This window comes from Notamacropus eugenii, chromosome 1 (genome assembly GCF_028372415.1).
Source record: "Notamacropus eugenii isolate mMacEug1 chromosome 1, mMacEug1.pri_v2, whole genome shotgun sequence".
Taxonomy (NCBI): domain Eukaryota; kingdom Metazoa; phylum Chordata; class Mammalia; order Diprotodontia; family Macropodidae; genus Notamacropus; species Notamacropus eugenii.
Window position 1 is genome coordinate 462,103,701 of NC_092872.1, and position 21,894 is coordinate 462,125,594.

The 21,894-nt window shown below is 35.5% G+C and overlaps 1 protein-coding gene across 4 annotated transcripts in view; it reads left to right on the forward strand.

Moving 5' to 3' along the window:
• PHKB (phosphorylase kinase regulatory subunit beta) overlaps nucleotides 1–21,894 on the forward strand; it is a 248,296-nt gene that overhangs the window by 3,065 nt on the left and 223,337 nt on the right. Inside the window, exon 2 of one of the 4 annotated variants that reach the window (XM_072632135.1) lies at nucleotides 612–706. The exons of the other annotated variants lie outside the window; for them this stretch is intronic. Within the exon in view, the coding sequence (XP_072488236.1) occupies nucleotides 652–706 (55 nt within the window). The 5' untranslated portion in view covers nucleotides 612–651. The remainder of the gene's footprint in view (nucleotides 1–611; nucleotides 707–21,894) is intronic. 4 annotated transcript variants of the gene reach the window in all.

Consider the following 21,894-nt stretch of genomic DNA (forward strand, 5'->3'; position numbering starts at 1 on the left):
GGTGAAACATTTATTGCATGTTGTACTTTAACATAAAGAAGTTTATTTTTTTGTTACTTTAAGGAAAAAAAACTACCTTATCAAAGGATTTAACTTAAAAGCTGGAATAACCTTATCCTTATATACAACATACTATAGTAAAATTCAACATTGTTACATAATAGAATAAGAAAAACTCTACTGTACATATAACAGTAAATAGATAGTTAGCTGTGTATTTCTAGACCAAGAGTAACTTTTATATGTGTGTGTGTCACAAAACTTTTTGTTAGTCTGAGGGACCCCATCTCAGAATGTTTTCTGAATCAGAAAATCAAATACCTAGGATTACAAAGGATATCATTTAAATTGTAATATAGTTTCTAAAATATATTGTAAAAAAGTTCACAGTCCCAAGTTAAGAACCCTTGGCCTAGGCTTACCCATAACTGAAAATAATTTATTGAAGCAAAGAATAAAGAAAAAAGCAAATTTTAGAAAAAAAAATGTAATGAACCTAAATTATTCTCTGTTGTACACTGTATCATCTTAATAACTACTAATATTGCTTTCACTTAATTTAATACTGATTGCATCTAACCTTTACTAAACAACTTTGAAAATTACTATAGTTTAGCCTGCGATGTAAATGATTAGAGGGAACGGTTTGAAATGGACGCTTCAGATGATGCAGCAACCGCCTCCGCAAGTTTTTTCTTAAGGTCTGGTAAGTGTGTGAACCCAGAAGGGGTTATTTGGTATTTTAGAAACCCTTATTTTTCAAGGTTTTTTTTTTATTTCAATTTTTGCTTTTACTTATTTAATAATGAAATGTTTTAGCTTTCATTAGCCTTACATTTGAATTGTACTTGGTACTTGACCAATTTTTTCTTTTTTAAAATAAGTGCTTATAGTGCTGATAGTTGGATTTCATCATTAGGAATTTTAATGAGACCCCAAATTGGAGAGTCTTGATTTCATCCTAATCCCTCTAATGTCTAGACTTCTTTACTTTTAAAATTTTTATGCAAGTCATTTGTTTTTATATGATCTTCATTTTTAAATGTATCCCTCTTCCTTCCCCTATCCTGTGAGCCATCCCTTGTAACAGTATAAAAGAAAGGAGAAAAACCAGTTCCATAAAACTAAACAACTTATCACTTGAGTCTGACAATATTTGCAATTTTGCATCCCCAAAGTCTTCTACCTATGCACTGAAGGGAGGGAAGTGCATTTTCTTATTTCCTTATTTGGTTATTATATTTAACACAGCATTCAGGTTCTTTTTTATTGGTTTTTCACATTTACATTGTTGCAGTCATTGTGTATATTTTCCTTGGTTCTGCTTAATTCATTGTATGTAAGTACATATGATTTTCCCATGCTTCCCTGAACTTCACGGTCATCATTTCTTTCAGCTTAGTAATATTTCATTATATTTTGTTGTTCTATCTGATTTTTCTTGATCCTTTTAGGGGTTTTTTTTGGCAAAGATACTGGAGTGGTTTACCATTTCCTTCTCAAGCTCATTTTATAGATGAGGAAACTAAGGCAAAGATGGTTACATGACTTGCCCAGGATCATGCAGCTAGTAAGTGTCTGAGGCTGGATTTGAACTCTTGAAGAGGAATCTTCTCAGACTCCAGGCCAGCACTTTATCCACTGTCCACCTAAATGCCCCTTTATTAATTACATTACATTGCATTGCATTACATTATATTACATTATATTATTACATTATATCATATTATATTAATGTGGCACAATTTATTCAGACATTCTCCAGTTTCCTTTTGTTTCCAGTTCTTTGCTAATCAGATAGTACCACTAAGCATATTTTGGTGCATCTGGGACCTCTGTGTCACTTATCTTCTTGGGGAATATGCCTGACAGTGAATGTCTAGGACAGAGTGTAGACATTTTAGGTTTTTTTAATTTTTATAAAGTATAATTCCAAATTGCTTTCCAGAATGATTAGATCAGTTCATAGTTCTATCAATGATATATTAATTAGCCTGTCTTTCTAAAGTTCTTCCTGAGTTATTTTAAAAATTAATGTTACCCTAAATAAAATGGCAGTTCAGGGAGAAGCAGTGCTGAGGGGAAAAATATACTACCAAGAAAATCAATAAGTAGTTATAGAATTATAACTGATTGAAAGACGCTTTAGAGATTATCTAGTTTGATATCTTTACGATGTGTATATTGATAACACTTTGACATCTCCCCTGCCTATCACAAAAACCCTGTGCGGAATGTGGTACAAATGTTAGCCCTGATTTTCCAGAGAAAGGATGTATCTTTCCTAAGATTGCACAGCAATTTAGTGTCAGAGGAGGAATAGAACCCATGTCTTCTGAAACCAAGTCCAACTCTCTTCACCACCATGCTGATCAAGGTGTAGGAAGGATGAGATGGGCATTACAAAAGGACATTCAAAATTAGCCTTATCAGTATACCTAAGAAGCTTCCGCAAGAGAAAACAAATATTCTCAAATAATCTCACCTAAATGTTTTTAGTTAACGTTCTCTTACTAAATGATAAAAAGCATAGTGTCAAGTGTTTTAAATAAATGTAAAGAGCAATTTCTGATTAAATTTTTTGAAAAGAATATAGAAAGAGGAATAAATTTGACTTATGTTTTCCATCCTCATTTCTGTATAATGGTTTGGTAGATTTCCAGCATGAGGAAGTTCATTTAGGAGTAATGAGAAAATAGAATCTCACAGATATATTTTTCTGCATGAATAGTCTGGCAAATTTTAAAACCCACGAATGGTGTACCTTGGATAATACCCAGCTTGCAATACGATGTTTGAAGGCATATTTGTAGTAGCTTTTCTCATAATGTATTCTTTCATGAAAAAACGTACCAAGAACTAAAGATAATTCATGAGAATCATTTTTTTTATTGTTAATTCCCCTTAAATTTTCTACAAATTCTGTTTCTTTTCCTATTATTCCATAAGCTCATGAGGACAGGGATTCTATCTTATCTGAACTTTGCATCCCTAAAAATGCCTAGCAAAGTATTGTGAATTAATGCTTCCTCTATAATTTTGTGTATATGTAAGTGAAGATTTATAACTTCTTAGTGATAAAACATAATGAAGAGTTACTTCCCTAAGAGGTTTGTAGTTATAGTTCATTTTATTCATTCTAGTCTTAGTCATTTTTGTGTATTGAATTTGCATAGAAAATGAATCTAAGGTAATTCAGGCAGCTGTTAAAAAGACGTTTCCCCCCTCTATGAACAGTTTCTGGGACATGTTCATTTTAGGGAAATATTCCATTACAAACTTCAGTTTAACAAGGACCTTATCAGAGGATATTTTAGCTTGGCACCAGTGGGCCTTTCTTTTTTTTTTTTTTTCCTTTTTTTTTTAAATTTTTTTTTATTAAATTTATTTATTTAACTTTTAACATTCATTTTCACAAAATTTTGGGTTACAAATTTTCTCCCCTTTTGTCCCCTCCCCCCCCTAAACACCAAGCATTCTAATTGCCCCTATGACCAATCTGCTCTCTCTTCTATCATCCCTCTCTGCCCTTGTCTCCATCTTCTCTTTTGTCCTGTAGGGCCAGATAGCTTTCTATACCCCTTTACCTGTATTTCTTATTTCCTAGTGGCAAGAACATTACTCGACAGTTGATCCTAACACTTTGAGTTCCACCTTCTTTACCTCCCTCCCTCTCCACCCCTTCCCTTTGGAAAGCAAGCAACTCAACACAGGCCAAATCTGTGTATTTTTGCAAATGACCTCCATAATAGTTGTGTTGTACAGGACTAACTACATTTCCCTCCATCCTATCCTGTCCCCCATTACCTCTGTTCTCTTTTAATCCTATCCCTCCCCATGAGTGTCGACCTCGAATTGCACTCTCCTCCCCATGCCCTCCCCTCCATCATCCCCCCCACCCTGCCCATCCCCCTATCCCCCACTTTCCTGTATTGTGAGATAGGTTTTCCTACCAAAATGAGTGTGCATTTTATTCTTTCCTTTAGTGGAATGTGATGAGAGCAGACCCCATGTTTTTCTCTCACCTCCCCTCTTTATCCCTCCACTAATGAGTCTTTTGCTTGCCTCTTTTATGAGAGATAATCTGCCCCATTCAATTTCTCCCTTTCTCCTCCCAATATATTTCTCTCTCACTACTTGATTTCATTTTTTTTTTAAGATATGATCCCATCCTCTTCAATTCACTCTGTGCACTCTGTCTCTATGTATGTGTGCGTGTGTGCATGTGTGTGTGTGCAATCCCACGCAGTACCCAGAAACTGAAATGTTTCAAGAGTTACAAATATTGTCTTTCTATGTAGGAATGTAAACAGTTCAGCTTTAGTAAGTGACTTCTCTTTGCTGTTCACCTTTTCATGGTTCTCTTCATTCTTGTGTTTGAAAGTCAAATTTTCTTTTCAGCTCTGGTCTTTTCATCAAGAAAATTTGAAAATCCTCTATTTCATTGAAAGACCAATTTTTCCCCTGAAGTATTATACTCAGTTTTGCTGGGTAGGTGATTCTTGGTTTTAGTCCTAGTTCCTTTGACTTCTGGAATATCCTATTCCATGCCCTTCGATTCCTTAATGTAGAGGCTGCTAGATCTTGTGTTATCCTGATTGTATTTCCACAATACTTGAATTGTTTCTTTCTAGCTGCTTGCAATATTTTCTCCTTGACCTGGGAACTCTGGAATTTGGCCACAATGTTCCTAGGAGTTTCTCTTTTTGGATCTCTTTCATGTGGTGTTCTGTGGATTCCTTGAATATTTATTTTTCCCTCTGGTTCTAGAATCTCAGGGCAGTTTTCCTTGATAATTTCATGGAAGATGATGTCTAGGATCTTCTTTTGATCATGGCTTTCAGGTAGTCCCATAATTTTTAAATTGTCTCTCCTGGATCTATTTTCCAGGTCAGTTGTTTTTCCAATGAGGTATTTCACATTATCTTCCATTTTTCCATTCTTCTCTCTTTGTTCTGTGATATCATACTTTCTCATAAAGTCATTAGCCTCCATCTGTTCCATTCTAATTTTGAAAGAACTATTTTCTTCAGTGAGCTTTTGAATTTCCTTTTCCATTTGGCTAATTCTGCTTTTGATAGCATTCTTCTCCTCATTGGCTTTTTGAACCTCTTTTGCCAATTGAGTTAGGCTAGTTTTCAAAGTGTTAATTTCTTCAACATTTTTTTGGGTCTCCTTTAGCAGGGAGCTGATCTGCTTTTCATGCTTTTCTTTCATCTCTCTCATTTCTCTTCCCAGTTTTTCCTCCACCTCTCTAACTTGATTTTCAAAATTCTTTTTGAGCTCTTCCATGGCCTGAGTCCATTGGGTTGGCTGGGACACAGAAGCCTTGATTTCTGTGTCTTTGCCTGATGGTAAGCATTGTTCTTCCTCATCAGAAAGGAAGGGAGGAAATGTCTGTTCTCCAAGAAAGTAACCTTCTATTGTCTTATTTCTTTTCCCTTTTCTGGGCATTTTCCCTGCCAGTGACTTGACCTCTGAATATTCTCCTCACACCCACCTCACCTCCTGATCCTCCCAGCCAGTATTCTGGGTCTGAGATTCAAATGCTGCTTTCAGCCTCAGGGCTTTTGGCGGGCGGGGGGGGGGGGGGGGGGGGGGGGGGCAGGGCTGCTATTCAGTGTGAGATTAAGATCAGGTGGGCAGGGCAGGGCAGGGCTGCCTCTCAGGCTCAGTTCCCTCAGGGGGTTTATGCACAGACCTTCCAAAATGGATCCAGGCTCCCGCCCACTTGGGGAGCCCTGGTCTGCAGCCGCCTCTCAGCTTCTACCTCTTGGGGGGGGGGACCTGAATTATGGGGGCACCCCACTCCCCTCTCGACCCGCCAAAGAGACTCTCTCACCGACCCCCATCACCTGTGGGTGGAGGGACATGTGCGGCCGCTGGAGATCCCGTCCCTGAAGCCTGCTCGGATCTGTATCTCTTGGTGCCGCGGCCGGCCGCTGCCGCAGCAGGTGTGGGCTGGGCTCCGAGTCTGCAGCGCGACGGACCTTTTGCGAGAGGTTTGCAGGTCCCTCTGTGGGTGGAGGGACCCGTGTGGCCGCTGGAGATCCCGTCCCTGAAGCCCGCCTGGATCTTTTCCCCTCAGTGCCGCGGCCGTGGCAGGGCTGCACTCAGCTCCCAGTCCCGGCGCCCAGTCCGCAGCGCGAAGGACCCCCTGCGAGAGGTTTGCAGGTCTCTCCGGAACAGAAATCTCCCTTGCTCCAATATTCCGTGGCCTCTGGGTGCAGAATTCGCCGTGAGTTACTCCCCTGTAGCCATTCTATGGGTTGTGGGTTCGAAGCTATGTATATGTGCGTCTTTCTACTCCGCCATCTTGGCTCTGCCCCACCAGTGGGCCTTTCTAAGAGACTTCTGATTTCAAAAAATACCTAGTGTAGCCAAAATTTACAATAAAAATCATGCTTTTTGAACAACATTATGTGCTTTTAATTAGAGTATCTGTAGCTCAGAATGGAAAGAAGGCTGCTCTTAGAGCCAGGAAAAAACTAAGTTCAGTCTCCCTCCGAAACAGATTAGCTCTGTGCCAGTGGGTAAGTTGCTTACTCTCTTAATGCCCAGGGCAGCTATCTAGTACTTTGAATGACAAGTTGCTGCTTTGCATTGATGGAGGGAATTTTCACACTGGGAGTTCCACAAACTGATAAAATAACATGTTTAGACTGTCCCCCTCAAAGAAATCTTATTTCCTTGCATTGCAGATAAAGTGTAATAAAGTGTTTAGTAAAATTATCCCCTTCCTATTTGCCCTCTCTTCTCTCTTAACTTCTCATTCCATCATTGAAATAAGTGTAACCACATCAGCTTTCTCTTTGATTCTTTTACTGATTTTAGGGAGAATACTACAATTCTGCATATATGTGGTATGTATGAGTTTCGGTGTACCTACTAATGAATTTAGTATGTTATTTAACACCATTATGATTCCTGTATATTTTTTTTTTTGGTTTTGACTGCAAAACCAAAACTAAATCTTATATTTCTACGTTTTCCTTGTCAAATGTAAGTACATATAGTAAAATTGAAGTCATTGAATTTACAGTAAAGCTATAGAACCTAGTTATACCAGAGTACTCAGTTAGAAAGAAGTGTACACAAAGTTTCTAGTTTGCTTCCACTTCTCTCATTGACCTGTTGCAGTTATAAAATACATTGAGTAAACAGTTTAGTTAGGATGACTGTCAGATTAGTAATGCAGTATAGTACTTTGCAGGACCAGTTGCAAGATGTGGTGTACTAGGAAGTACCTATATGTGGTCTTTTTTTTTCTTCCCTTGGATAGAAAAGACACCTTTTCCCTAGTTAGATTTGTTGTTGTTCAGTCATTTCAGTTGTGTCCAACTCTTCATGATCCCATTTAGGATTGTCTTGGCAAAAATACTGGAGTGGCTTACCATTTCCTTGTCTAGCTCATTTTATAGATGAGGAAACTGAGATAAAGAGAGTTAAGTAATTTGCCCTGGGTCACACAACTGTAAGTATCTGAAGCTGAATTTGAACTCTGGAGACTGGGCACTCTATCCACTATACCACCTAGCTGCTTCTAAGAGATTAAATTTGCTTACTTTATTCATATGACTCGATGAATTTATGAGTACCTGACTTGGAATAAAAAATTCCTTTCTCCTTTGGTATTTAATTAATTTAACCTTTACTAGTTTGGTTCATTATATCTATCAGTGCTTGATAAATTAAGCTTTTGACATTTTCGGGTAAAACTCACTTTCTGTGTTTCAAACCCCACCTGCTCTTAGTTATTGTATGTAGTAAGTATCAGGTGAATTACCCACCTAGCTTGTCTTCAGCCCATTTCATTGTCTTAGTTTGTTTCTTCCATAAAAGACAAAGGAATCAAACCTGGTATGTCATCACTAGTATCCTATTAGATTGTAATGGCTAAGTACCACAAAAATGAGCACAACTATTTTTTACCTTCCCCTGCTATTTTCCTATTTGTCAGGTGATCTGCCTTTATAACAGGCATTTGTACAATAAGCATATATTAGATGATCTAGTGCATTTTTAAAATGTCTATATCAGTTTACTAATGCATTCGATTTTGTAATTTTAGCACTTCATGAGTATTTCACCATTGTTTTGTCAATAAATACAAAAAAAATTCAAAGGAGTGATGACAATTTCCATGGAAACTAATGTTAGGGACCAGTGTTCTCAACTGTGACATTTCAGTTATGGTTCTTAGATTTGTTTTCCTTATATTAGTTACTTAATGGGTTTTCTTTGACCAGTGTGGACTTTTCATTTGTACATTGAATCTAGCTGGAAGTTCTTATACGTTCTTACTAAGTCGTGCCTTGTAATCTAAGGAGTTTGAGGAAATAGAGGATACAGAGGTAGGGAACCTAAGGCCTCGAGACCATATTTGGCCTTCTGGGTGCTTGGGTGCAACCTTTTGACTGAGTTCAAATTTTACAGAACTAATCATTTTATTAAGGGGATTTATTCTGTGAAGTTTGAATTCAGTCAGAGGACTGCACTTGAGGATCTAGAGGGCAATTTGTGACCTCAAGGCCATAGGTTCCCCACCCCTGCAATATACTATATGGCTTACTCACCTTGGCATGAATTTCTTAGACTTAAAAAAAAAAAAAATTGTTCTTCACATTCCCTCTCTCTGTCTCTCTGTCTCTCTCTCTCTCTCATGTTATCATCTGCCAAAATGACACAATATTTTGCAAGTAAAATAGCTTTATGATGCAAAGACCTCATCCATTTCTCAACAGCTCTAGTGTAGTCACAGTGATTCTTCTAAGAAAGCTTTTTTCCATGCCTTCTATTTTCCTTTGTAGTTTTCTGTAAAGCAGAGTTTGTAGTGATTGGGGAATGGTATTGTTTTTCCCCAGTCTTCATGTCATACCTTTTGGAGGATGAGCTTGCATATGGATATAGTATGAGAAGAATGTGGAAAGGAAAGAGGAAGGCTCTCTAATATCACATCTTTTCTATCTCATCATAGAACCTATTTTGTCTCTTGAAGATGACATTACTATTTTGCACATACACACATGTATGTATATATATGTATGTATGTATATATTTAGTTGACAGATAAATAACATAATACATAACAGCCCAAGAAAGCAGCTGCAGTTCTCAAGAGGGTACAAATCAAGACCTGTGATAAGTAATATTAAACCCTTAGGAAATAAACGTAGTACCCCAGTATTCCATGGCTTAGCAAAGATTTTCTTTGGTGAGAAAGACTCTAAACAGCCACGTTTTTGGTTGTCCTTTTTATAAAAAAAATTTCTAAAGTTTTGAGAGAGCTCCTTATGTGAGACATGCAAACATGGAAAAGGCTATCTCTCCCTCACCTGTGTGCTGCCTTTCTTCTTTCCTCCTCCCATCCCTTGTCAAAAACGTTGGCACTTGAGGTAAATTATGGATTCAGAAAAAGCTATGAAAAGTGGACAGAATTGAGGGGAATTGATAAAGGTTTTAGCCTTACCGAAGGACGACCGGTTTCTTTCATGGGCCTGCTCCTAAAACATTTTTTATATATTATCTTTTTAAAAAATTCTGCTAATTGGAGATTTATTTGGGTTAATTAGCCATATTTTGTTATGCAAATTCACTGAGGTGGTTAAGGATCTGAATACAGAATTTTCTTAATACCCAACTGTACTAAGGAGTTTTTTCTTTGTTTTGGTTTGGTTTAGGGGAAGGAATACTTTACTCTTCCACTAGGAGTGGGGTAGAGGGTAGATCAAATAGATGTTCTAGGGGTGGTGGTAGGGGGTACTCTTAGGACAGCAGAGTCATTTTTGGACCTTGGAGTCCTAGGGAGAGAGTCACTAGGAGGTATAGTCACTAGGAAGTATGAAGATACTGAAGACAAATTTCACATTTTTTTTTTAACTTTCCGCATCTAGGAAAAGATCCACATGATCATTTCATCCAGGACTCTCACTAGTACTATTAATGTGGTAAATAGTTTAGTAACATTAGTGCTTGAATACACTTTTGTGGTTGGTCTGATTTAAGGGACATACTTCTCTATATCTCACATAATCTGTCATTTTATTGGTGATCATTTCACCAATATGCATCAGAACTTCTCCATACCCTAGTCATAAGTTCATGGGACTTTAGAATTTTAAGCAAACTTACTATAGCATCCTCATTTAACAAAAAAAGGAAACTGAGACCCAGAGAAGGCAATTATTATGGCCCAAAGGTACAACTAAGAGTCAGCCTTTAGATGATGAATTTAATTAAGCTAGTCCTTAGATGACCAGAAAAGAGACAGATGAAGAATCTATTGTCAAGCTCATATTGAAAGAATTCCAGCATGGTGTAGGACCAGTTAGAGCTTATATTCTCATGGTAGAGCCTTCTCAGGCTCCACAATGGTAATCATTATGACATTAACAAGTCATGTTTCAATAGCAATTTCTATAGTTTGCAAAGTACTTTCTTCCTAACAACCCTGTGAGTTCAGTGGTGCTTATATTACATAACATAGAAGTGCTATATTCCCATTTTGTTGATGAAGACGTTGAGCTTTGGCAGGGTCAAGTAAAATTTGAAAATGGTCACATAGCCAGTAACTGCTTGAATTATCACCCCATATCATGCTGCCTCTTTTGATGAGGTGTTAAAATGTTAAATTACTGTAATGTGTCTGCCTGACTACATTCTACCGTTTATACATTGTTTCCGTAGGAAAATACATATGAAATTGCAAGCAATTGACTTATAAAATTCTTGGATGGGACATAGCTGGTTCACTCATAAGTTAGGGACTACCTCTCTATTTCTAATAGATGATTATCTGGATTTTATGTCTGTATCTGTTTCTGTAAAACTTTGATATATGCCATACTGTTGTGTGATTCCCAGAGATAAATTCAAAACTTATTTGATTGACTTTTTTTTTTGGATATGGGTTTTTTGAGAGGTGTTAGTCTCTTCAAGTTCAAACATAATGTAGACACCAAGTCTTTTATGACTTATTTTTAAATATTTTCAAATCTCTGATTTAAAAAAAACCAAGTGAGAGGGAATTGTAACTGCAGATTTCATATATATATATATATATATATATATATATATATGTATATATATATATATATATATATATATATATATATGTAGTTATGGTAAGTTGCTAAATGTCTTTTTATAGTGTATTTTTGATCAATTTACATTTTTGTAAATATATTTGGAACCCCTGCTGTCTTAGATGTGATTTGCTAATGGTGAAAAATGACCTTTAGTTTTCCTTTTCATATACTATTTTTATTTTCCCTTTGGTTCTCTCTACAAATTACTAAATGCGCAAGTCAGATTCCATTTAAGTAATTATTATTCCACATTCTTAATTCTTAGAATCCATAGGTTTTCCAGTTTTAATTAACTTAGGTTTGCTAGGTCAAAATTTATTTATCTTATTTATAGGACCATAATATCACAAATTTAGAATAGGAACAGGACTGAGGCATCATTTAGTCCAATTCCCACTTTACAGATGATAAAACCAAGGCTCAGAGAAATCAAAGGACTTATGTGTGGTCATACAAGTAGCAAAATGGAAGATCTGGGATTTGAACCTTTTGAATTCTCTTGAAAGTTATGCATTTTACAAGTGGGCAGAATTATAAGACTTATGGGGCAGAGTAACACATTTGCCAAAAACTATAGAGAGAACATTTTTGAATTGGGATTGAAATATATAATTTTTTAAATTGGTAGTGAAGATAACATAGGACTTGGATTCAGATGATCTGGGTTTGAGAGAATGATTCTGAAACTTCTTTTTCCTCCCTTTTGCCCATCTAACCATCATTTTTCTTATTTGTAAAATGGAGTTACTTTTTGCATTTCTTGCCCATAGCATAGTCATGAAGAACCTGCTCTGTAACAGGTAAAGTGCTACAGAAATGTAAGCAATGCTTATTTAATCCATCTTATTGTTATACACAAATGTTATGTGTCTTTCTTATATTCCTTTTTTTGAGGTCCCCTGTCGTCTGGATCCATATAATTTGTTTTTATTTTCTTATGAAGCATTCACAACTATATACTTATTTTTATAGATATTTTATCATCCATAGGTAGATTTAAAAAACACTATATTCCACACAATTCTTTCTTTTTCTCTTATCTTTCTTTTTCCCTTTAGTCATTTACCAAACTTAACTGAATAGTCAGTTTATTTCTGAATTACCATAAATACATAGGTTTCTCATGCAGAGGTACGCTCTTGCTGTTTTTTAAATTCCTCAAGCTCAGTTGAAGTAGCTGTAAGTGAAGCCTAAAGAGAATGAAGGTGTGAGAATGTGAATAATTGGCCAATCTAGATTTGGAAAATTCTTAACAGTTTTCTATTATTTTTCAGCTGAGAATTCATTTGAGAACATATCATTTCAGCTGCTTAACTTATATTCCCTCTGGAGACTTCTTCAGCATGAAAATAAGATAAAATTTTTAGTTTATTGACATTATCTTTGTCTATGTGGTTTTGTCATAAACCCTCTAAAATTGGTTATATATCATGCTTGGAGAAAATTAAACATCATTACTATGACAATATTAATGCTTTTTTATTTAGGATTCATCCAAAAAGTAAATGCTTATAGTTGATTTGCTGTGTATTTCTTCTCTTGGTGAGTTGAATAGCACTTATTTTCCTAAATTTATATCAGTATTCTCTATTTATTATTATTAATACACCTGTATACATAATTGATTGCCAAGAAGAAAAAAAACAAAAATAAATAAAACTTTCTGGCAGACCTTACACTGATGTACTTATAACCGCATAACAGAGAGTTCAACAAATCTCATTCTAGAAAAATTGCACATAACTGTACGCAAATATATTTGGCGTCCCCCAAAATCTTAATGAAGTTTTAATAGCTAACATGTAGCTACTATAAAATATGTTTGTGTATATACATACGTGTATCATGTAGTAATACACAACTTCAGATTTTTAGGATTTGGAACTTTTAATGTGTTTCTTAAATGATAGCTTTTTTTTTTTTTGATATGATTGAGTAGGCAATGCTGTCAAACTAAAAAAGAAATTAATCCATGCCAGCTACATATTGTTTTACAAAACCACAAATTAACATTACTTATGTTTTGTTGTATTTTTATATGGTTTGTTAAATATTTTTTACATTTTAATCTTGTTCAGAACACCCTGAGTTTGCCACCTTTAGACTAGATCTCTAAGATTTATTTTAGATCCTATGATCTTAATAACATAGCCTTAATATGCCCATGACTCTTAAGCAATAACAATACCTTTCTCTTATTTTTGAACCTAGTAGTAACTTCTTTATGCTTGACTAATCCTATGGTGGAATCCTTATCTGACTTTTTGATTAATTGGTTTCTATTTGATTAGTTAGGATGTCACTTATAATAAAGAATTTATCATAGTGAGATTTGGAGAATAATAAAATATATTTTTGTTGATATATGAAATATTGACCATTTATACTTTGGAAACATTAAGATTACTATTTAAAGGACTCTAATTGATGATATGCTAAGCAGAGAGACTGTATGTCAATACTAGTAATACTTTTTATGCTTTTACAATGAGCACTATCTTCCAGTTCAAATTCATAAAAATGTGAATATATTTAAGTATTTCATTTTAAAATGTTTTAAGAAGCCTTTCATTTTTCATTTGTGTTAAGAATCTTTTCAAATTTTCTGGCTACAAAAGATAGACATCATAAGTACCTCTGTGAGAAAATAAAGCTTATTTTCTGATTTATAGCCTTCCAAGAGTAGTATCCTGACTTGAAGAAAGCGTTATTATATAAATTTACTCATGTTAAAAGCTTGCATCAGTTTCAAGATTATCTATTCTGGTTTGTTGTCTCATTTCTGTGGAAATAACATAAAGAACTTCAGTTAATCTAATACTCTTAGGTTTCATATATACAGCATAAAAGTCTGCACAATAACTGCAAGTTTGAAAAGCTTGTAAAGGGTGAAAATTATAATTTGAAGTGACTAGATATAAGTAAGTTTCAAGTTTAAAAATTATCACTAGATTCTTTCATAGTTTGCTATATATACAATATGATGTTTATGCCTCAGGTAATGCAGTGAATTTAAACTTGCTTGTTGAGGTCTCCTTTGGTGATATATCATCTTACCCCTAAATTTGGAATCTTGGTGAAGCATGAAGTTCAGAGTCTCTTGGTTTTTTGTTGCGGTGGTGGGGGGATAGTGGTGTTTTTCCATTCTGGACCTTTTTTATGCAGTTTAACATTTTTATGCTGAAAGCATTTTGATAATTCTGAGTAAATTCAAAAAGTGATAAATTAAGTATCATGGTTGTGTTGTAGCCTCAGTGACCTAATTGCAAACTGGAAGCTGTTTTGTAGAAGTTATCCATCTGCCATAAAACTGATGTTAAAGGATCTTTCAGAATGTTTTCCTGCTTAGATAACATGAAAGATATTACTACAGAAGAAAAGAAGTATGTCTGTCAGCTTAGATTTTGGACTTGTTTAGCCTTGGAAATCTAAAGCTGGCATTATTCAAGTGATAGTGAAGAAGAATAAGAGACTTGTTATTAATTGATATAAGAAAATAAAATACGGAAATCAGCCTTTCAGGCTTTGTGTCTGAGAATAGGCACAATTTCTGAAGCAGAATGTGATGAAAATGCATTTGTTGAAAAGAAAGTGCTAGATTTGGAATCAGAGGAACTGCAATTCCCACTCTTTCATCTATGCCTTATATAACCTTGGACTAGTCACTTAAATTTTTTGGACCTCAGTTCCTCATCTGTAAAATGAGGAAGTACAACTAGATGACCTTTAAAGAATCTTCAGATTTTAAATCCATAATTCTCTGGTCATATTAAAAATATATTAAATTAAGAAAATGTTTCAATTGGAATGTGTAAAAATTCTTGAGAGTTTTCCTTTGTTTTAGGGTTTTATCTTTTTGGGGGGAGAGGGGGTATTGGTGTTTAGCAATCAAGTCCTTTTCTATATTTTAGTCTATAATAGAGAAGCTCCCTTCTAAGCCTGACTCATTCTTGCTTTATGCTAATAAGTCATCTCTGTTGTAGTCGGAGCTGTATAAAAAGAAAAACTATGTAAAGGACAAAAGCATTAGGAGTCTAAACAATTCATTTACACAGCTTACATTGATACAGTATAATAATCAATATCTTACTAAAGAAACCATGTTTGTAACAGTGTTTTTGGCATTAAAATGATAAAATAGTTCCTGTTTTTGAGAAAACTTAAATTCTGCTGTTAGGGCTCAAGTGGGTGGACATATAACAAGTAAATAGATGGGCATATTTGTGATTATTAGGAGAAGGGGAGATCACTCACAATTGGGAGTGGGGTCTGGTGGGGAGAATCTGGAAAAATTTCCCTTATGAGGTGGTGCATGAGTTGAATCTTGAAGGAAACCTAGAATTCTCTAAGGTAAAAGAGAAAATATTGCTTTCCAGACATTGGTAGCAGCCTATGCTAAGTTATAGAAAGGGGAAATGGAATGTCCAGTTCTCAAAATAGCAGGTTAGTTAGAATGGAACAAAGAATATGTAAAGACCAGTAAAGGGACATTAACCCTAGGAAGATAAGCTGGAGCCAGTTTGTGAAGGCTTTTAAATGCAAAATTCTAAATTGTTATTGCATGACATGCTTAACTTCAATAGAAATGATTTCTTGAGTATTACATTTCTTATATTCATCTAGCAGGGTTCAGTTGATTTCCTACATTTACCTTTCACTGCCTGGACTAGGTTTTAACCTTCAGTCCCCATTTGACCTGTGTGGTGGAAGTCAAGTTCTAATTTCCACCCCCCAGTTAGGCTACTTTTTCCTTGAAAGGTATTAAAATCATCATTGAAACTTGGCTGCTCAAGCAAGGGAACTGAATTAGTTTTTGGTGTTCTCAATGCATACCTTTGTTGAATATCCTACCATGACTTTATTAATTCCTGAATGATCTTCTTGTGTTTCATTTTGTCCCAATATTGAATATTAACTACCACGGGATTAGCCTGAGCCAGGCCCAACACAGAACAATCTCTTTCCCTCAAATGGTAAATTTGAATGGCCAAAAGATGCCCAGTTGACTGGGTTTTACTGGCTAGTTCCTCTCCCCTCCCCTCCCTTCCCAAAACCTTAAACCTCCTGCACTCTGAAGCTGGGATGCCAATGGGCCCCTGCGTAAGGGCTCTTCTGGACTCTCCTAGCTTTAGAGTGATTATCAGTAGTAACTGTTGTTGTTTCTCTCCCAGCCTGATATCTTTCTTTTTCTTGGCCTCATTAAAGGGGCCATGCCCTGGCTACCTCTTAAACAGGCCTATTCAATGAATGGGCATTAACCTCACCATAAGTGAGTGGCCTGAAGGGGCCAAGGTCTCCCAGTATATCCTGGATCATCTCAAGTCATCCTGATGAATATCGATGGCTCTAGAGGAGAAGTGAGGCTGGTGACATTGCACAGCCCTCCCTCCCTCAAAACAAAGTCAAATGCAAGTCATGTCATCATTTCTCTGATGCCATGGTCTTCTTCAGCAAGGAAGGACGAACACAAACAACAATTGCTAGTGTAGTAATTGCTTTCTTGAAAGAGACAGCAAAGCTCTCTGAAGTTGTTAAAGAGTGATCTTCAGTGTGGTCCTGGGGTTCTGGCTCCTGTTACTCCTTACTTAGCTTATTTTTTCTTAATCTTGTAACCTTGATTCTGAATTATGATTTTGGTGTCCTTGTGTCTACCTTTTGAACTTTAGACCTAGGCTCCACCCTGTGTCCCTGATTCCAGTAAATGACCCCTTGACTCCCAATTCTGTGTTCTCTCACACCTTCTTCCCATTGTTTAGTCTCCTGACTATACTCCTCACATTCATACCCAGTCACTACCCTGTGGTCCCTGACATCAACTTGTTAACCTCCACCTTAATCTTTAATTCTTGCCTGAAGTAGTACTTCTGAATATTTTTAGAATTATTTAATTCATCTTTGCTAATTTAGTTATCAGTTATGTGGGAATTGTGGCATGTTAAAACCTAGACTAGGTCCTTCATGTGCAATGACTGTTTATGCAGTCTGTATCTCATCTCTTTACTGTGCTTGCATGCCTGAGTCATATCATGATCCCAGCTATGCTCAGGAGGCATACATGCTCTTCACAGTATTATGGCCAATTTTAGGGAACACATATTGAAACAATAACCTCAATTCTCAAGGAGTTAACATGCTAGTTGAATTAATTAGTCTATTATTTCATTCAACAAATATTTATTGGGAGGTGGTGTAAGGCATTATTTTATTACATGAATACTAACAAGGAGGCAAAATTAGGCATTAATATAAATTATGCTGATTTTTCCCTCTCCACATGCATTCAGTAAGGATTAATTGGTCTCTGATAAACTGAAGTGCTGATTATTTGACGAGCTTTAGTTTACTGGTGGGAGAGGTATTTTATTTTCTTATCTTTTAATATTTTACATATCTCATGATTAAAGCAATATAATGCAAATAAACTGATTTCTGGTAAGTCTTTTTCACTCTCTCCCATAGGTAATTGTAAGATAAGATTTCAAAAGATCTATAAAATAAACATGAGAATGAAGGGAGATATTTCAAGCAAAAAATTGAAATTCTCTTTGAAAGTAGAGAGAGTAAAGAGCAAACATTTCTTAAATAAGCTACAAAAAAGCTTTGGACCTAAAACAATTCCAAAGGACTCATGATGAAAAATGCCATCCATAATCAGAGAAAAAACTATGCAGTTGGAATACAGAGCGAGGCAGACTATTTTCTTTTTTGTTTTACTTTGTTTTTTTTTTTCTCATGGTTTCTCTACTTCATTGTAATTCTTCTGTGCAACATGACTAATGTGAAAATGTGTTTGATAGAAATGTATGTGTAGAACGCATATCAGCATGAAGTCTTGGGGAGGGAGGACCTCAAGGAGGAGAAAAGTTAAAACTTATGCAAGTGACTGTTGAAAACTAAAAATAAATAAGTTGGAAAAAAAAGCTTTGGAATTTTGAGGCCACTTTCCAGTATGAATTCATTTCAAATAATGGTGACCAAATATCTTAAACATTTTTTTGACTCCAGTTTCAGTTCAATTCTCAGCTATACCAAGGTTCTTATTACTACATTTTAATGCAAATTAAACTTCAGTGATATTTTAATAGTGTTAATACTCATCCAAAGCCATATACTTCCAGCTTTTTATTGCATAGAAAAACTAACAGTCCATAAAGAAAAATAATAAAATTCAGCTAAAGTTAGTAAAAGAGTAGGCCTATACATTTTAAACCAAATTGGATGCCTTGAGTAATTCATTGTTTTATGAATTTTAACTTGAATGTATAGAAAAGTTATTAAAGTATTCAAGTCCTATTTTCTATGTATATGTTGGAAGAATAGATTAATTTATATTTGAATATTTCTCTCATGTATATAATAAACTAATATTTTATTTATGCTAACTAGAAGATTTAGTTCTCCTTTTTGGACTATTCATGCTTTGTTAGTCCAATGGAGTAAGGATAGGGGGTATTCTTTGTGAGGTTTGGCAATGTGATTCCTACCTCATAAAAGTATATGAATTGGTTGCTGTTTTTTGCAAGATAGTTTAGATTTGAGTAGCCATACTGATGAAATGTGGTCAATTTTAGCTTAAAAAAAATAACTCTGATTTCACTTACAACAATTATTTCTGGTATATGTGTAATGTAGGGTAAAATGTTACATCAGTTTTTCTTTTCTCCTGCTCCTCTTAATTATGGTCTCTTAAATTTGGTATCATTGAATAAATACATAAGATGTCAACTACAGGTCTTGTGCAAGGAAACCAAATTGATTATAGTAATCCCAGATATACATTAATGTAGGATACCTATTCCAATCTTATTAACTTGATTAACTATTTAAAATATATTTGTTAAAAATTACTGATGATCCAAGTTGTTAATTTAAAGTAGTATGTGGTACATTTATTTATCTCTGTCTTATACTGAAGACATCCTGAGCAGACTCATCAATCAGTAGTTTTTCTGCTCTTCATTGTGGGAGAATCAAGAGTAGTATTAAAACATGGTTTCTCCCCCACCTCTGGGGGTACTGAACATCAAATGGGGGAGGACAGATTTTTCATTTTCCCACAATAGATACGTAATCAGTGTTTATTGGTTTAAATGAATTGAAAGCAAAAACTCAACTAGCAAATCTTACTTAGTTGTCTGTATATTATCTCAGATGAATTTCTAGTCAAATTGTCATAGTAGATTTTTTGCTTCTACTGTGAGCTTAATTTGTAAATTCATAGTTATTATGACTTCTCTATTAATATTTAAGACTGCATGTATTCATGCCCACTGTACACAAAGACATTTTGAGTTATCAGTAACTATATTCATATTAAATGCATTAAATATATTTTATTAGGGAAAAAACATCCACTGACCAAGTTTCGTCAGTATGTGAATGGTGGCAGCATGGAAACATTTTAGTTCCTTTTCTTGAAAATGTTAAATGACTAGAAAATATCACTTTAATAGGACTTCAGACAGGTATCTCATAAGAGAGAAAAATGCCTAATCCTCCATATATCTAATGGTTTATAAACAGGAAGCTTATTATAAAATGAAACTTTTTCTTCTTTAGACAAGATAAGTGATCCATGATTAGGTTTGTTTTTTCCTGTTTTACGTTGTCAGATTACTGTTTGGTATTCAGTCATTATTTTATATCTTATGTAAGAGAATAGTAATGAGATGAACTTAAATGAGTATTGTCCCATCGAAGACAGTCACCTTGGGAGTCAACATATAGATTTTTTACACTAATGATATCATTGCCCAAAACATTTCTAGAATTCTTCCTTTGGAGCTACCTTGAAAACCAGTTTGTAAATAAAACATTATCAAAATAATTACAGAAAAATGTAATTTTAGATAAAAATGGTGATGTAACTTTTGAATGATGAGTGTAATCACAGACACGTTGTGAATATTTTCTGGCTCTTGGCCCCAGATTAAATCTAATGGATGATTTACTTTCATTGAGAGACCTCAAAGAAAAAAAATCCAAAGGCATGGATAATAATTACCCATGAAAAGTTCAAACATGTTTAAGCATAGCTTAAACATATATTTCTTGAGGGTGATGGCTTTGAAGAATAGAACATTGTTTTGGAATGTAAAACCTGACAGGTTTATTCAGAAATCAGAAACAAAGCCAAGGAATCCAGATTGAAGAGACAGAAATCAGTCAATCAAATCAATAGACATTTAATAAGCAGTTGCTATATGCCAGGCACTGTGCTAAGTGCTAGGTATACAAAAAGAGACAAAAGAGAGTCCCTGCCCTCAAGGAGCCTATAGTCTAATGTAGGATGCACCATGCAAACAAATATATATAAAGTACATTATAGACAGACAAATAAGAGATAATTACTGGAGTGAAGGCACTGAAATTAAAAGGAGTTTGGGGAAGGCTTCCTATACAAGTAGGATTTTAGTTGGGACTGTAAGGAAGCCAGGGAGGTCAGTAAAAAGAGTGGAGGAAGGAAAACATTCCAGGTGGGGGACAGGCAGAGGTGAGAGATACAATATCTTGTTTGTGGAACAGCCAGAAAGCCAGCGTCACTGGATTGAAGAGTACATATCTGGGAGTAAGGTATTAGAAAACTAGAGGGATGGGAGAGGGGTAGGTTGTTATGAAGGGCTTTGAATGCAAAATATAGAATTTTGTATTTGATTCTAGAGATAATAGGAAGCTACTGGAATTTATTGAGTAGAGATTATTGATGTGATCAGACCTGTGCATTAGGAAATTCACTTTGGTGGCTTGGAGTGAAGAGACTCAAGGCAGGCAGATCCATCCATAGGCTATTGCAATAATCAAGGCATGAGATGATGAGGGCCCACAGTAGAGTGGTGATAATGTCAGAGGAGAGAAGGGGGTATACATGAAAGATGTTGCAGAGATGAAATTCACAGGCCTTGGCAACAGGTTGGATATAAGGGGTGAGAGATAAAGAATAACTTCTAGGTTGGGAGGGAGCCTGTGGAACTGGGAGAATAGTGGTGCACTCTGAAGTTATAGGGAAGACAGGAACTAAGGAGATGATTAGGGAGAATATAAGTTCTGTGTTGGGTAGGTTAGCTTACTATGTCTTTTGAATATCCAGTTTGAGATATTTGAAAGGCAGTTGGAGATACAAGATTGGATGTCAGCAGAGAGATGGAACCAGATAGGTAAATTTCACAATTGTCAGCATAGAGATGATCCATGGGAACAGATGATCACCAAGGGAAGTAATATAGAAACAGAGAGGAGGGCCTAGGACAGAACCTCGAGGGACACCTGTGATTAGAGACTGTCCTTTGGATGGCGATCCAGTAAAGAAAACTGAGAAGGCACAATCAGGTAGGTAGGAGAACCAGGGGAGAGTGATGTCTTGAAAGCCTAGAGAAAAGAGGGTATCAAGGAGAAGAGAATTATCAGCAATATAAAAGGCTACAGAGAGGTCAAAGGGAATGAGGATTAATAAAATGTCATTGGATTTGGCAACCAAGAAAATGAGTGAAGGTGCAGTCTGTGTTGGAAAGGATAGCCATAGAGACTGTCATTCTAGGGGGAGTCAGGTTTCAGCAAGATGGAATGAGTTTCTAGTAGATGGAATGGGAGGGAAAAAATTTAAGATTCAAAATGACTTTGTGGGTACATTATTTGACTAAGAGGAAACAAAATTTCTCCTGTAGTTGGAAGAAGGAACGATAAGATTTTAAATTAGAGAGCCTGAGTTTGAATCCTAATTCTGCTACTTTTTAGTCATGTGATCTTGGCATGCCAATAAAACACTCCAAGCTTCAGTTTCCTTTTAGGGTCATCTAACTTTTAATCACCC